Source organism: Talpa europaea (genome assembly GCF_964194135.1).
Source record: "Talpa europaea genome assembly, chromosome: 3".
Classification (NCBI taxonomy): Eukaryota; Metazoa; Chordata; class Mammalia; order Eulipotyphla; family Talpidae; genus Talpa; species Talpa europaea.
Genome location: NC_140069.1, coordinates 28,949,103 through 28,965,576, shown reverse-complemented (window position 1 = coordinate 28,965,576; position 16,474 = coordinate 28,949,103). Strand labels below are relative to the sequence as shown.

The 16,474-nt window shown below is 40.5% G+C and overlaps 1 protein-coding gene across 1 annotated transcript in view; it reads right to left on the bottom strand.

Annotated features, from left to right (window-relative positions):
• The window catches only part of STK3 (serine/threonine kinase 3), a gene marked incomplete at its 5' end in the record, with an annotated part of 334,603 nt that overhangs the window by 286,702 nt on the left and 31,427 nt on the right, over nucleotides 1–16,474 (bottom strand). The window contains 1 exon segment of the mRNA XM_084230531.1: nucleotides 873–994. Within this exon segment, the coding sequence (XP_084086657.1) occupies nucleotides 873–994 (122 nt within the window).

The window sequence follows — 16,474 nt, the reverse complement described above, 5'->3', positions numbered from 1 at the left end:
TCCCCCATCTCTCTGTTTTGCTCTCTCTGTCTCCCATTTAATTTTTACAATGATCCTATGAGCTAGGTATTGTCACCCCGAGTGACAGATGTACAATCAGAGGCTCAGAATAGTGTTCTAGGTCACCAGTTGGGAAATAAAAGAGTCAGGATAAGAACTCAACTATCCCTAATTTCAAAGCCTAACTTTCTGCTGTGGTTAGTAAAGTCAGCCCCTCCTCAGGCTTCTGGTTTCTTACATAATCCATCAGTAGAGCTGAGGAATTATCGAGATGTTACAATATGGCTTCCTACACAAAGCAGCACTTCCTGCTGTCCTGTTTCCCTGGGTCAGGCATAGTGAGTGATACACACAAAAGCATGACACCCAGGTAGTTGTCATTTCTCTATTTAAAATGGGACAACATAATTATCAACAGAATAAAATAATGACTCGTTTCTGGAAGAAGGACGGCCGTTGGCTTCTCTGAAAAAGCAGTAGTAGAGAGAACTTCTGGGCAAGGACTAAAAAGCAGGGGTGACTCTATTCTGGACAAGGCAACAAAGATCATCATATTATATAGACTTGGAAAAATTACCACAAAGCCAAAAAACATGGAGAATATATAAAGCCTCCTCTGGCCTCCCTGTCTTTCACACAAGTACTTGGCAATTTGACTAGATGTCAGACAATTTGAGACCAGAAAGAGGTGGAGCAGAGGAAGCCTTCAATGGGGCAAGAGAGTTGAGTACCCACATGCTGAAGGAGGGCCAGACTGATGGTCAAATTCTGGAACTAGAGGAGATTTGAAGTCTAATGTAGCGAAAATAAAAACAAGTAGACAGCAGAGGTTAATGAAGGGTGGTCCCATGCCTCCAGTGTTTGAGGCTTACTTTGAGGACTACCAGGTGGACTATTTGATGTATAGGGTAAGGACTGGACTGTATATTTCTTGTCTGAACCAATGATTTTCAAATTAAAGCAGTGAAAGGTATTCTCCAAAGGAAGTCTGAAGCTGAAGAATAAACAACAAAAACAAATCAAATGGAATCACTGTAGTGGAAACCAGGGGTAAGGATCCAAGATCCTGCCAGTTTGGACCTGCTTCTCCCTTCCCAAGCCTCCCGGTGGTCCCATATGTAGATACTGAGACAAAAAGGAACTCACAAATATAGTCATAATTTTCTCAATTGAGAAGTTAGACTTGAACCCCAGTTTTTAAGAACACAAATTAACCTGCATGTCTCAGGTCTCCACTGGATAGAATCTAAAAAGGGAAACTTTGAATTAGCACACCAATAATCGTTTTCAGTCTGCTCTCCAGGCAGTCCCCCTTGGCCTCTGTAATTTAACTAACCTTTTCCTTGGGGCCAAACAGCTAAACATGAACCAGGTGGGCTTAAATGCATAAACCAATTCAGAGTTTACTGTCCAAAGATGAAAGAGACAAGTCAGACAGCATCTTCTGCTCATCCACTTAAGATTCTCAAGAGCAGAACTCAGCCTATCCCCTCCTGCTACAAATACACAGAGGAGAGGCCAGGCCAGTATAACTTCAAACAGAGCAATGCTGTGGCCTTCTCAAACAAATTACACCAAAATAAGCCAAAACGAAGGCAACTGTCTTTACCAGTTTCATAAATAATTGCTTGGGAACTATTCCTTTCAGACCTAATTATAAAGTCAGTTTTGAATTACAAAACAAGATGATATGAAAGCCAGCGTTCAACAAGCAGAACAAACAAACACGCAAAGACACAATGCAGTGAGTTTTTACCCAAGGGCTGCTGCCAGGGATTGCAAAAATGGCTCTCTTTCACCACATCTGGGGTACCCTGGAAAACTTCATACCTCTCCAGAAGGACAGCTCCTAAACCTTGACACCCCCTTTTACAAAGCACCCCTGTTATAAACAAACTACATTTCCCAAAATTCTCTTTGCTCCAGCCTGGGGCTCTATTTTAAGCCACTATAATTCCCCCACCCCCCAAAAAAGTAGCTATGTTTTAAGGTGACAACATTTTGACACACAGAGTTGACTCAGCTCATTTCATATCTCATCACCAGTGCCCTTGGACATGTTTTTTAAAAACAGAAATAGCAAACTGTTAGACTATACCAGAATCAACAAAGCATAACAGAGAAAGGGTCCGGTGCTATTTACTCTCAGTGTATATATTATGCTTCACTCAAACATCAGCCAGCATTGAAACCACCTGAAGGGCTTGTTACAACACAGATTGCTCGACCCCACCCCCATAAATTGATTCAGCACATCTGGAGGGGGTCTCAAGCATGGGCATTTCTATTTGCAACAACATGGACAGACTTTGAGGGGATTATGCTAAGTGAAATAAATCAGAAGGAGAAAGACGAATACCATGTGATTTTACTCGTGTAGAATATAAAGAAAAGAAAAAGGAACTAACAAAAACAAACCCTTAGACTCTAACAACAGAATAGTGGTTACCAGAGGAGAGGGAGGAATAAGGAATGGGTGTAGGAACCAGTTGGTTGATGGGGGGCATGGTGTGATGTACAGAGTTGCTGAGGTGAGAAATTGGATACCTGAAACCCTATACAGTGTTGTAAACTTAGTTTTTTTAAAATGGGCATTTCTAGTAGGTTCCCAGGTGTTGCCAATGCTACTGGTCCTGGATCACATGTTAAAAAACTCCTGGTTTAGATGATCTACATGACCTATTCAAATCCATGAGGAAAGCAGACACACAGTTAACAAGTTTCCTTTATTTTTGACTTCCATAAGCTTTGAACTAGTGCTATCTATGGAAATGAAGGGCCCAGGCTTCCCTGGCCATCTTGGAGAGGGTAAAAGGCAAAGCAACCAGTTCAGGAAGATCCAGGTATTGACACTCCCTGGCCCAACACTTTCCTTTACCCACTGAGGAAACTTAGGCTTAGAGAGAATCAATTTGAACAAAATCTCCAATTGAGTTTATGCTGGGTGGGACAAAAAACCCAAATGCTGGGTCTCCCACTCCAGTGTTCTTGCCAATAAGTGGACCTACTGATACAGAACAAGGAAGCCAACATGATTCTGGTTCATACCCACTTCTCCATTGGCACCTACATTACTAGTGTCTCTGCAGAGGTCTAATTCCTTTGGAGATGAGAAGATGTTGACATTCTTTTCCCCGTAACAATGTGTCTTTAAGATGTGTCTTTACCAAAATAATGGCTTTCCCATATATCTGTGTTTTCAGATGACGGATTATGGTGAACCCTGGCCTAAACTTCACAAGGGTTCCATGTCTCCAGAATTAGAAAGATTAGTTTTATAGGCATTTTCTTCTTTTTCAAGGGATTCTGTTGCTGAATTCTCTGTTGTTCCAAGGTTTCTGGAGAAAGAGGGTAGTTGTGCGAATTAGAAAGTTCTAAAAAAGCTCCAGCACAGCAGTTCCTTCCCTCCCTTCCTTTTTATATTTAGTTTCTTTGTAGCCTAAGACAGTCAGTCAAAATTAGGCTCTCAAGTAGCCTTTAAGTACAATGTTTGGAGGGTGAATTAATGATTATAGAGCCATTTATTTACTGTCCTACTTTGTCTATGTGACAAGCAATGACTGAATCTTTGGATACACCAACCAAGCCCTGCATAAATCTGCTTTTTCTCTATTATTGCAAAGAAGCTAGCCTGTAAGGAAAACTGTTTGGTGCACCAATCACTCTCACCAGCCACCAGGGGTCACATAAATTGAAGTTTTCTAGGCTTTTGTAATTCACGTAACTACCCTCTTCCTTCACAGACTTCAGTGAAACAGAATTCAGCAACCAGAATCGTTTGAAGCAGAGAAGAAAACACCTATAAAACTACTCTTTTTATGATTCCAGTGACATGAAACCCTTTTGGAATTTAGGCCAGGGTTCACAACAATCCATTATCTGAAAACATAAATATACAGATAATCCATTATTTTGGTAAAGATACATCTTCTAACCACCACAGCTAGGCATTCTGTTTGTCCTTGAATTGAAGAATGATCACATTTTATTGTCTTAGCCTTGAGCATGGTTATCAATGCCAGTAACTGAGAGGCTGATTTGAAAGATGGCCATGCTGTTTGACTTGCAAATACCTTTTAAAATTCAGTTAACAGGGTGCTGGGAGTGCATGGGCTTATATACTGTTGCATGAGCAAAAAACCTGACTTCTTAACAGTTCTTAAAAATGCCAGTTAAGGGTCTTTGCAGGTCAGTCTGCCAGAGCTGGGCCCACAACCACAACCACAAGTCAAGCCCTTTCCAGCTCAGTGCCGCATGGTGCAGCTGTTGTACTGGTCAAAGAGTGTGCTGGCAGCCCCAGGAGAAACAGAGACTTAATTCACTTATAGAAACTTTCTGAAAGAGTCTTTTAAAAAGCATTTAAGGTAGACCAGGTGCACTTATTTTCTTTGAAAATCTCATTTCTTTGTCAGATATTCTCACGTATGGTTTTAATGCTCTTTATGTACAACCTTCTTTGTTATAAATTGCCACAAGATCTTATAAAACATATTTAATGATAATGATTTCTAGGTAGATTCCTTTAAAATGTAAATGTTTATGCTATAGTACTCCACACACACACACACATACACACACACACACACACTTCATGGGTTGCTATTGAGGTTGCCAGGAATTTTGTTTAAATGTTGTCAGTCATGCATACATTTTTTTAATAAAGCCATTTTTTGGTATATGTGTGTAATACACAGTGCTCAGTTATAAATAGTTGGGAAAAAAGCTGATTCAATTCAGTATGTCATGCTGTTAAAGGACTTCCAGTTATCAACTGCTTCCATTGTAAACAGCAGGTGGAAAGAATGGTATCCAGAGGGAAGAGATATTTCATAAAGATGAAATTTCATAAAGTAAGAGACAGGGGAACTCAAGTCATCGTTTAGGTGAATATTGCCAACAACGTAAATAATTCTAGGAAATACTCTCTGTGGTTCTCCACTACACCTTGAAAGTACACAGGCCACAAACACTCCTGTGCTAACTTTGCAAAAGACCTCCCTAGGCTAGTGAGTACAAATGAGTGCCAGGGCCATCCTTAAAGGTAAATATTTGGGGTAGGCAGCTGTTTGCATAATGTGATTTTAAGTGTGACAAGCATGTGCCCCACCCAAAAAATAGCTATGCTGCAGACCTGGGTCACGGATGCCTGCAATTCTGCCATTAAGGAGTATTTCCATCCTAGCCAGAAACTTAAGAATCTTCCTTGACTCCTTTCTCTCCTTCTTTGACCCTGTATCAATCAATTACAGATTCCTCCTACATAACTCTTGACTCTGCCCCTTTATCTTCATTCCTTCTGACAGTATAATAGGTCAAGTCAACTCCTGCCAGGGTAACTGCACTGCCTCCTGACTTGTCGCTGTGCCTTCAGTCTGTTCTCCACACTGCAATTAATGTGCTCTTTCTAAGATGCAAATCTGATTAAGACAATGCCCAGTTTAAAACCATTAGCTGGCTCCTCACAGCCCTCAGATCGAAGTCCAGCTTCCTTAACATGGTTTATAAGACCCTTACAGTCTGGCCAAGGCTGACTGCCCTAAGCAGACCTCTTGCCATTGCCTCCTGTCAGCACACTCACCTTCTCTTGTCCCCCTATTCTTGCTTCTAGGGCTTTATTCACATTGTCTCCTCTACTTAGAACACTCCCTCCCACTCTCTACCCTTCTCTTCAAAGTCCACAAAACCTTACATCTATCCATTAGTTAGCACTTTCTTACTAGGTAAACTTTACCAATTTGACTGTCTAATATTTCCCCAATTAGACTACGTAGTTCATGGATACCAGAACTCTCAATTTTTCACTGATGTATTTCCAGAACCTGGCTCAATGCTTATTACATGATAGTCACTCAACAAATATTTGCTGAATAGATGTAAGGATGAATTCTAGTAAAGGTCTTCTGTTCTATTGACATACTATTGTTGGAAATTCACATTTTAACAAGATTTTCCTTACTATAGCTTCCAAAAACGTGTTTGAGAAGGATGATGGAATAAAGGCAGAATTAGCTCTGAAGAACCAGGGGATAGTATAAAAGCAACAATTAAACAAGAGACAAAGGCACTGGGAAAAGAAGGAAAGAATGGCTACAATTGCAAAGGTTAAAATGACCCTTCATGGATCTAAAGAAGATAGCAACCAAAACTTGAATTTCGTCCTTGAGCCAATGCATGGGTTGTACAAAGGCACCTGCAGTGGCCCAGTGACTTCACCCAGGGCTGGCCTGATGCCTGTGCACTATTCCCAGGCCTATAAGATAGAAAGCTGCCAGCGCAAGGCAGAGTATACCAGACAGACACTGTTTCTTCCTGGCCAGTTTGATTGAACTTGTCTAGACGCAGAGAGCTATGACTAAATTTTTTGGCTTATCACAGACTTCCCGAGAAGTATCCTCTGGAATATTTTCTACTCCACATATTTTCATCCCCAAGTATATTCTTTTATCTGTGACCTCTGTGAAGGAAGGATAATATGTAAGATTCATTTGTTTATTTTACTTCTGATCTCAATCAATCTATTACACAGTGATTTTTTTGGGCAAGGGAAGATGTATCTTTTTCCTTCCACCTCATGATTAGGGACATTCTCCAAGGCTCAGCCATAAGCTCTTGATCTTTATTCCTCTGGATCCTTTCCTTCATGAACCAGTTCTACATCACGGCTCTCCCTTTCTAACTTAGGCACTACGTTAATGATGCCTAAATCTAAAACCTCCACTCTGATCTTACACACAGACTCCAGGCACACTGAGCAATTGACTGAGATCAGAAGTAAAATAAGCAACAAATTAATCTTACATATTATTCTTCCTCCACTTAGATAAAAGATGAAAATATATGGAGTAGGGGATGCAAATATATGGAGTAGGAAGTATTTCAGAGGATACGTCTCAGAAAGTCTGTGGTAAGCAAAAATCAGTCATTTTCTTTTTAATATCTCACCTAGACCTTCAACTCAAGAAGCCCAAACTAACTCTAAATCTTGCCCCCTCCAAAGAATTTAACCCACACCTGCAATGTTTCAATTTTCCCAGCAGTACCACCATTCTTCTAATCACATGTCAGAATACTCCATTTCTCCCTCCAGAACAAAAACTACCACCTCCTACGCGAGGCCCATCTTGACTACTCCCTTTTAAAATCGGGACTCCACTCCCAGCAGGAACTGGGGCAGGTAGATGATGAACAGAACATGTCTAATATAATATTATATTTGGAAAGTGAAAATAGACCTTTTTTTATAATCTTAAAAATAATAATTATAATAATATAAAATTGCAACTCCCTGACCCCACCATTCTTGAGTCCCCCTTAATTGCTTCATTTGTTTCATAGAATTTATCACCTTCCTAAAAACTATCCAATTTACTTATTTATTTACTATTTTTTTTATTCCCAATCCCCACTTGAATGAAAGCATCACTGAAGACAGGTATTTGTGTCAGGTTTTATTCACTGATGTCATCCGTGCCCAGATCAATACTTAACACACAGTCATGCTCAGTATGTAACTGCTTAATCAATTAATTCACTTCACAAGAATATATAACAAAGAATACATTTAAAAACACCTCTCTCCTCTAGTTAGAACTTAAGCTCCATTAAGTGGGGGACTTTGTTTTGTTCACTGTTGTGTCCCCAGAATCTAGACTAGTACCAAGTCTTATAGGTATTCAATAAAAATCTGTTGAAATAGTGGATGAATAAATAACTCATGAAGTAACTTTTAGTGCCCAATACTAAACTAGGTGCTTGGGATTCTAAAATAATTTAAACAACTATAATACAATAAAATAATTTTTAAAAATACAATACAGTATGATACAAGTAGGAACAAAAAAATGCCATGGGAGCTCAAGAGTGACAACACTGAATTAATTCTTCACCTTGGGTCTTGGAAAAAAAGTCGCTTTTCATCTGCTCTATGTGCCAAGGAAAAGCCCTAGAAGAGATTCAAGGGTAGAGTATGGGACATTACTTTTCAAACATCACTTAAATATGAGTCACTTGGGGAATCTTGTTAAAATACAGATTTTAGTTGCGTGAACCTTAAGTGAATCCCTTGTAAGATTTTACATTTCTGATAAGGTCCCAAGTGATGTTGAGGCTGCTGGTCCTCAAACCACATAGTGGGTAACACATCTACTCAACCAAGCACCCTCGTCCCATAGTTCTGTCTAGTAGACCCCAGTTTTGTTCAAGTATCTAGTTTTCCTCCACTCAGTATTCAGAGGAAGTAACCCTACCCCAGCCCCAGGGTAAGATTGGGATCCAGCTCACAGCCAGTCAGCCCAAGACATTCTTCTAGTGGATCACCAAGTGAGCATGGGAATGAAACTAAGGATTTAGACTCTGTGTTTAGGGGAAAGCATCCCCTTTCTCTTCTGTTGTCTTTAAACAAAGAAGCATGAAGCCAGATCACCACAGGCAGCCATCCTGCAACCTGAGGATATCAGTATTAAGATGAAGCCAATACTAACGGAGCTCCGTGGAAAGAGGGAGAATCCTGGGTCCTCAGTGGCATTGCTCGGTACTGACTGATGAGCCTAGAACCTGCTCTACCTCTGATCTCATCTAATAAATGTTCCTATCATTTAGCCAATTTGAGGTCAAGACATCTCTCACTTGCAGGAGAAATCATTCTAATGGTTACAATGAGCTTTTTTCCTTGTTTTTAGGCAATATTTGTTGACCCCTACTACGTTACAGGCACCACCCTAAGAAAAAAGACTGACAAAACCCTGCCTTCATAAGTTTATTGTCTACAGGATAAACTAACTTAATAAAGTGCAAGTTAATGAAAATAACAAAATTTCAATTGCTTATGGATTTATTTATTTATTCATTTTATTGGATGAAGATTACTTCTCCTGACCTGACTCTCTCTCTCTCTCTCTGAAATGGCTATTATTAATCATCTGTTGCCCTGGTACAACTGCCCTAACCCTAAATCAGAGTTTTGTCTCCTCACAATTGAATTTTGCAACAATGCCATAAAACCCTTCTTCAATTAAATCTACAGACTAGGAGCCCATCAAACTTATTAAAGGATTAAATTTACAGGGCAAAACAAAACCTCCACAGAACTTTCATGCTTAAAGCAGTGATTTCAAGTTTGATTTGTTAAAGGTGGAAATAGTTTCTTGAAAGGCAAAAAATTTCCTACACAAAGCAACAATGATAGATAATGATAATGATAGATAAACCAGTGTTGTACTGTTGATGTAGGGTGGGGTGAGGAACAGCAGAGTCTCAACTGATTCACTTCACCCTCCCAACACACCCTGACCCATAAGAGTTATGGGTTTAATTGGTGCCATCATTTCACATGTTTTCACAAACACTAATCTTTTCATAGGGTAAACTCAAACACATTTGACATTCAATTACCTGACTCTATTCTTGATTCACTTAAGTCAGTCTTCCCACACCCTTCAGACACTCACATTCATTCACAAGTCTTTGCTCAGGCTATTTCTTGCATCAGAAATGTTTTGTGTCCACTTCTATAGAAAACTAATCCACCTTCACAAGAAACCTGACAACAACGGAGTACATTGCTTCAGTACCCACCATGCAGACATTACCAATCAATCCTGATCCATCAAGTATTCTTTCCTCTAAGACTGGTAGCTTCACAACCTTACTCCATGCATCAGTCAACTACTATCAACTCAACAAAAGATAGGAAAAAAACCAAAATGTTATTTAAAATAAAAAATTAACAAAGTTGTAAAAAATTTAAAAATGCCTTTTTTATCTTTTATAGTAAATACAGCTTTCATTTTGTCATTCTATAGGCTCACATGGTCATGTAACTATAAAATAATTTGATGTGTGTGCTTCCTCAGTTAGACTATAAATAACTGAAGGGTAAGTTCTAAATCTTTCTACTGCCTTCTTAGTCATCATCTTTAGCCCCTTACTTCCTCATGTGTGGAAAGATCGACCTTAGTGAATTTTAGGAAAATTTAAATTTCATTATATTTGTGAACATGCCTGGAATACAGTAGTTGCTCAATAAATGCTGGCTAGTGATGTGAGTTGACACATGAAATACTGGAGTCCAGAGTGCTACCTCATAAGGAAACCTACTGACCAACACTGATTTCCAGTCTATTCATTTCCTTTTTTGAGTATCTTTTAAAAATGTTCTATTTAGAACAATTATTGATGAAATTCATATGGAATCACAAAAAACCCCGAATAGCCAAAGCTCTCCTGAAAAAAAAAGAAGGGAATGGAGGCATCACACTCCCAGACTTCAAACTATACTACAAAGCCATAATCATCAAAACTGCATGGTATTGGAACAAGAACAGACATACAGACCAATGGAATCGAATAGAAAATCCAGAAATAAACCCACAGATTTATGGTCAACTAATCTTTGACAAAGGAGCAAAGACTATGCATTGGAGCAAAGAAAGTTTGTTCAATAAATGGTGCTGGGAAAACTGGGTCGCTACATGCAAAAGAATGAAGCTTGACCACTACCTCACACCATACACAAAAATCAACTCAAAATGGATTAAAGAACTAGACATAAGACCTGAAACCATAAAATATATAGAAGGAAATATAGGCGAAACACTACGTGATCTGCACATCAAAGACATCTTTACAGACACATCACCCAAAGCAGTGATAGTGAAGGCAAAGATAAACAGCTGGGACTACATCAAATTAAAGAGCTTCTGCACAGCAAAAGAGACAATAACAAAAACAAAGAGAAACCCCACCAACTGGGAGAACATTTTTGCACCCAACACTAATGATAAAGGACTGATCACAAAAATCTGCAAAGAGCTGATGAGACTCAACAACAACAAAGAAAATAATCCAGTCAAAAAATGGGCAGAAGAGCTAAAAAGAAACTTCTCTGAAGAGGAAATGCAAATGGCCAACAGGCATATGAAAAAATGTTCAACATCACTTGCCATCAGGGAAATGCAAATCAAAACTACCATGAGATACCATCTTACACCAGTGAGAATGGCACATATTAAAAAAACTAGCAACAACAAATGCTGGCGAGGTTGTGGAGAAAAAGGAACTCTTCTGCACTGTTGGTGGGAGTGCAAACTGGTCCAACCACTGTGGAGAGCTGTATGGAGATTTCTGGACCTACTAAACATAGAGCTTCCATATGATCCAGCAATTCCACTCCTAGGTATTTACCCAAAGGACACAGAAACATCAATTCCAAAGAACACCTGCACCCCTATGTTTATAGCAGCACTGTTTACAATAGCTAAGCTTTGGAAACAACCCAAATGCCCAAAAATAGATGACTGGATCAAGAAGATGTGGTACATATATACCATGGAATATTACTCAGCATTCAAAAAAGATAAACACATGCAATTTGCAGCAACATGGATGGCGCTGGAAGGGATCATGCTCAGCGAAATAAGCCAGAAAGAAAAAGAAAAATACCGGATGGTCTCACTCATAGCAGGAATCTAGAAAACTTAAATAAGGGACCAGGAAAATGAATAACTATAAGAAAGTGAAAATCAAAATCAACAGAAAACTATGAACCAGAGACACTTTTAGGGGGGCGGGGGCGGGAGAGGAGGGATTGGGGTCAGAATGGGGGGGCTGCAATTGTATGGGGAATATAACAATAAAATTTATTAAAAAAAAAATGTTCCATTTAACATTAACAAAAGTGTAAAATGTAGAGAAAGAACAGAAAATCACCTGAAATCTCAGTATACCATTTTTTGGATGCTTTCTTCTTCTTTCCCATATATATATATATTTTAATATTTATTTATTTAAAATTTGTTTATTTATTTATTCATACAAGTAGTGGGTACAGTCAGAAGCATGGGAGGGTGAGAGAATTCACCAGAGCCAGAGCAGGGAGCAGAGCAGGCAGAAGGACCGAAGTACACTGCTGAGGGAAGCAGCGGGCGGCAGGAGAGGTCTGCACGCCATGAGGGACCCTCCTCCGGTGGCTGGGGAGCAGCCGGGGATCGAACCGGCACCACAGAGGCCGCGGGCAGCTTCGCAACCCAGCGCTCAACCGCTGCGACACCGGGGAGGCCCTCCCACATATTTTTTGTGTGTAGGGTCAGGAACGGACACAGTGCAGGTTTTCTGATCCCATGCAGACTGGGTAAAGGAGGAGTCAGAGTTCTCAGTGGTTTTGCAGGTTTTTTATTGGGGTTCACCAGGCATATGGCAGGCAGGGGTGCTGGCTGGGGGGCTGGCAGGCCTCCCAGCCTCCAGCAAGTCCCCACTCTATCCGAGCTCTCTGGAGTTCGTTCTGCTGCTTCTCGGCTTCTCCTTTGGCTTCGGCTTCGGCTTCTACTGCTGCTTTCTCTGCTTCGGCTTCTGGTGTTCCCGTGATGCCGCCCTTAAAAAGCACAGTCTTAGCCCAGGTGAATCCCATCTACCTATGCCCACACCCTACTCCAGGTGCCCGCCATCAGGCATGCATTCAGGACAAGGATCCATCATCTATCCTGATGGCGGAAGGGCAGAAAAGCCTGACATTTTCTTTACCCTACAATGTTGTTATAATTTTATATTTTGCTCTTTTTTCATTAACATTGTCATAAATGTTACAAATAAAGATTAATACCATGCTACATATAATGTATGCCAATTACAAAATAACTGGAACACTTTGCTCTTGATGTCACCATCAGGAGTAAGTGTGACACACTGATGAAAAGTTGGATCTCCAAGAGAAACCCAGAAATCATCAGCTCAATTTGATCCTCATGTGACTTTAGGAAAGTTTCTTCACCCTCTAAACCTGTTTGTTTGTTTGTAAAATGTGGATAATGATTCCGCCATCATAGTATTATCACAAGGATTAAGTGTGATAATACATATAAAACCCCTATGCTTTTATTATTCACTGTAAGTCTTTATTATTAACCATATCTATCCTTAACTCTTAGCTTCCTCTCCTTTCCCATCCAACAGAATTGCTTCACATTTTCAGTTAATCAATGGCTTTACAGAAATATGCTTAGAGATTACAGAGTTAAGAGAGGAGAGAGCATGGTTGCTGGGAGGCCCCGCCAGGCCCTAGGACTGCAAGTCATGCCTGCCTTAGCCTCTCATGACTCTCAGCAGGAGCAGCAAGAGCTCCCAGGCTGAAATTCCTTTCCCAGGTAGCTCACAGGGCAGATGTGGTCACTGCTGGGATGTGTGGGCTGTGCCACCTGCTCCCTCATGGCAGCCCTATTCCAGGATGACTCCCTCGGGATGACCGAAGGCCTTGCAGCCTGGGATGGAGGCAGCTGGGGAGGGCAGGACTGCTTTATGTGTTCTGTGAGAGCCTCTCAGTTGTCTGAACAACTCAGCTTTTCAAAGTAGGGCTGATCCCTATATAGAAATGTGAAACTGCTGTGAGTCCAATAAATCATTAATAGGCAAGCTGGGAAAGAACGGGCAGTAAAGAGGACAAAGGGTCAACCCTAGGCCTCCTCAAAAGGATTGACTTCATATGTGCTCTCTACTTCCTTCTTCCATTCACCCTTCAACTCACAAGATGAGTTTTGCCTGCACTCTTCCAAGGAAGCACCTGGGGCTGTGCCAGGAAAACTCCCAAAGCATTCCACCCGCTTGAATAGCATTCTTGAAACTCTATTCTCCAGGCGTCTGTGATATCATCCTCTCCTGGGTTTTCTCCTCCTTCTCCATCTCACCCTCCTTTGTCAGTCATTTCTTTTCTACTTGACCTTTAAACACTGGAGTTCCTTAGGGCACGTTTCTGATCCTTGTCTTTTTTTTCCCCTTGAGTCTTCGCTCTTACTAGGTGACCTCATCCATTCTCATGACTTAAAATATCATCTCTACCCTAGTGACTCCTAAATTTTTATCTCCAGCTCAGAACTCTCTTCTCAGTTCTACACCTAGATATCCAATACTCCAGATATACAAATCGCCACTTGGATGTGTCAGAAATCTGTAATTTAATGCATCCAAAATGTAACTTTCAGGGCTCCCTGGTGGTGCAGCGGGTTGAGCGCTGCGCTGTGAAGCTGTCAGCAGCCTCTGCAACGCAGGTTCAATTCCCGGCCAGCCAGGGAAAAACCCACATGGCGTAGCAGACCTCTCCTGCCTCACCAGCTGCTCCCCACTATCTCTGGTGAATTCTCTCACCCACCTGCGCCTCTGACCTGTATCCCATTTCTTGTATAAATAAATAAACTTTTTTAAAAATGTAACTTTGCCAAATCAATCCTTCATCGAGTGTTTCTCTCTCAGAAAAATTGTCACTCCAATCTGCTTAGTCTTTCATGGGTACCTGCGACATAAGAGTCGTCCTTGACTTTTCTGTTTCCTCACCACCCACAACCAATTTATCACAATGTAAAGGCAGGAACGAACACAGTGCAGGTTTTCTGATCCCATGCAGACCGGGTAAAGGAGGAGTCAGAGTCCTCAGTGGTTTTGCAGGTTTTTATTGGGGTTCAGCAGGTACGTGACAGGCAGGGGTGCTGGGGGGCTGGCAGTCCTCCCAGCCCCCCGCAAATCTTCACTCTATCTGGGCTCTCTGGCTTTCTCTGCTTCTGCTTCAGGCTTCTTCTCTTTCCGCTTCTCTTTCGGCTGCTTCTTCGGCTTCCGCTGGTGTCCTTCTGACGCCGCCCTTAAAAGCACAGTCTTAGCCCAGGTGAGTCCTATCTACATCTGCCTACACCCTACTCCAGGTGCCCGCCATCAGGCATGCATTCAGGACAAGGATCCATCATCTATCCTGATGGCGGGAGGGCAGAAAAGCCTGACATTTTCTTTACCCTACACACAAATACCCTTCAACTCCACAGCACTCGTATTTCCTGCTTCATTTCATTAGTCCAAGTCTTCTCTTCTGATGATCAACTAATTAATCTCCCTAAGCCCTCAATGTAGCGATCAGAGATCATTTAAAATATAATAAATGGGATTGTGTCGCTATCCTACACAAAATACATATGACTTCCCATTGCACTTAATAATAGCTAATGTATCAGGTATTGTGCTAAGAACCTTACATGCATTAATTGAATCCTCACAACCATGCAATTTTCATCCAGATTCATAGATTAAAAAAAAAAAAAAACTGGGGCTTGGAGAGATTAAGTTATCTGCCAAAAATGATAGTACTAGAATGACATAGTTAGGATGTGAACTTTAGTCTGACCCCAAAACCCCGGCTCTTAAGTTTCTGCTACATGCCTTTCACTTAATCCAAACTTCTCACCACAGCCTGAAAGGCCCTGTGTGACCAGCACTCTGCCCCCTCTCCAGTGTCATTTCCTTTACCATCTCCACTGCCCTTTGTGTTCTAGTCATACTGTTCTTCTCTTCGTGTCTCTAATACCCTACTCTCTGTCCTGCTTCAGCGCCTTTGTACATAGGATTCTGGGGACACTTTTCCCTATAAATGGCCTAACACCTCCTCATCCTTCAGGATTCAGTTTTACTATATTTTTCACCAGAATTTTCCTAATTCCTGATCTAAATTAATTTCTGATATTCTGCTTTTTCATTGCATCTTGTACTTTTCTTTCACAGAATTTACCAAATTATACATATATATAATTGTTTAAATGTTTATTTCTCTCATAAACATAAGTTCCATGAGAGAAGAGACGATGATTCCTTTATTCCTCACTGTATTCCCTGCACTGAGTATAGCAGTAGTGCTTAATTAATGTTAAATAAGTAAATTTACTTATCATTATGAGATAATTTATGCATATCAATAGGAAAAACATTACAGTCCCCTTTAGATAAATAGGTAAATGGTATCAATTGACATTGAACAAAATTGGAATAAAATAAATAAACAGTTGGGTTTTCCACCTTAATTAGTAATCAATTGAAACAGAAATAAGAAATACTTCTTCATCTGGTTTAATAGTCAAAATGCTATTAAAATTATATTTGCCAAAACTTCATAACAGCATGATGAAGCAACTAGGTTGCAACACTGAGTGCATTAAAAAGATGGCATAATTGTTTAAATTACATATGCCTGAGTAAAATCACTTTGAATATTACACAATCTCAAATCATTCTAATGAAAATTTTAAAACAATTGAATTCTTAGAAATGGGGTGGGGGGGACTGGAATCTGTAAACTTTGAGCAATGGAGATGAAATATTTAAATATCTTCTAATAATTTTTATTACCTTAGTTTAAAATCCATATTCAAAAATCACATATGAAGAAAATATACCATGTATTTTTTATTTTTAAATTTTTTTAAAAGATTTATTTATTTATGCATACCAGAATGGGGGCACAGGCCAGAAGTGTGGGGAGTGAGAGTATCACCAGAGACAGAGTGGAGAACAGAACAGGCAGATTGACTGAAAAACACTGCTGAGGGGAGCAGCGGGCGAGTCAGGAGAGGTCTGCTGCGCCACGTGGGTTGCTCCCTGCCTGGGGATCGAACTCGTGCTGCAGTCTGCAGTCAGCTTCATAGGTTGCGTCTTAACCCCTTGCATGACCAGGGAG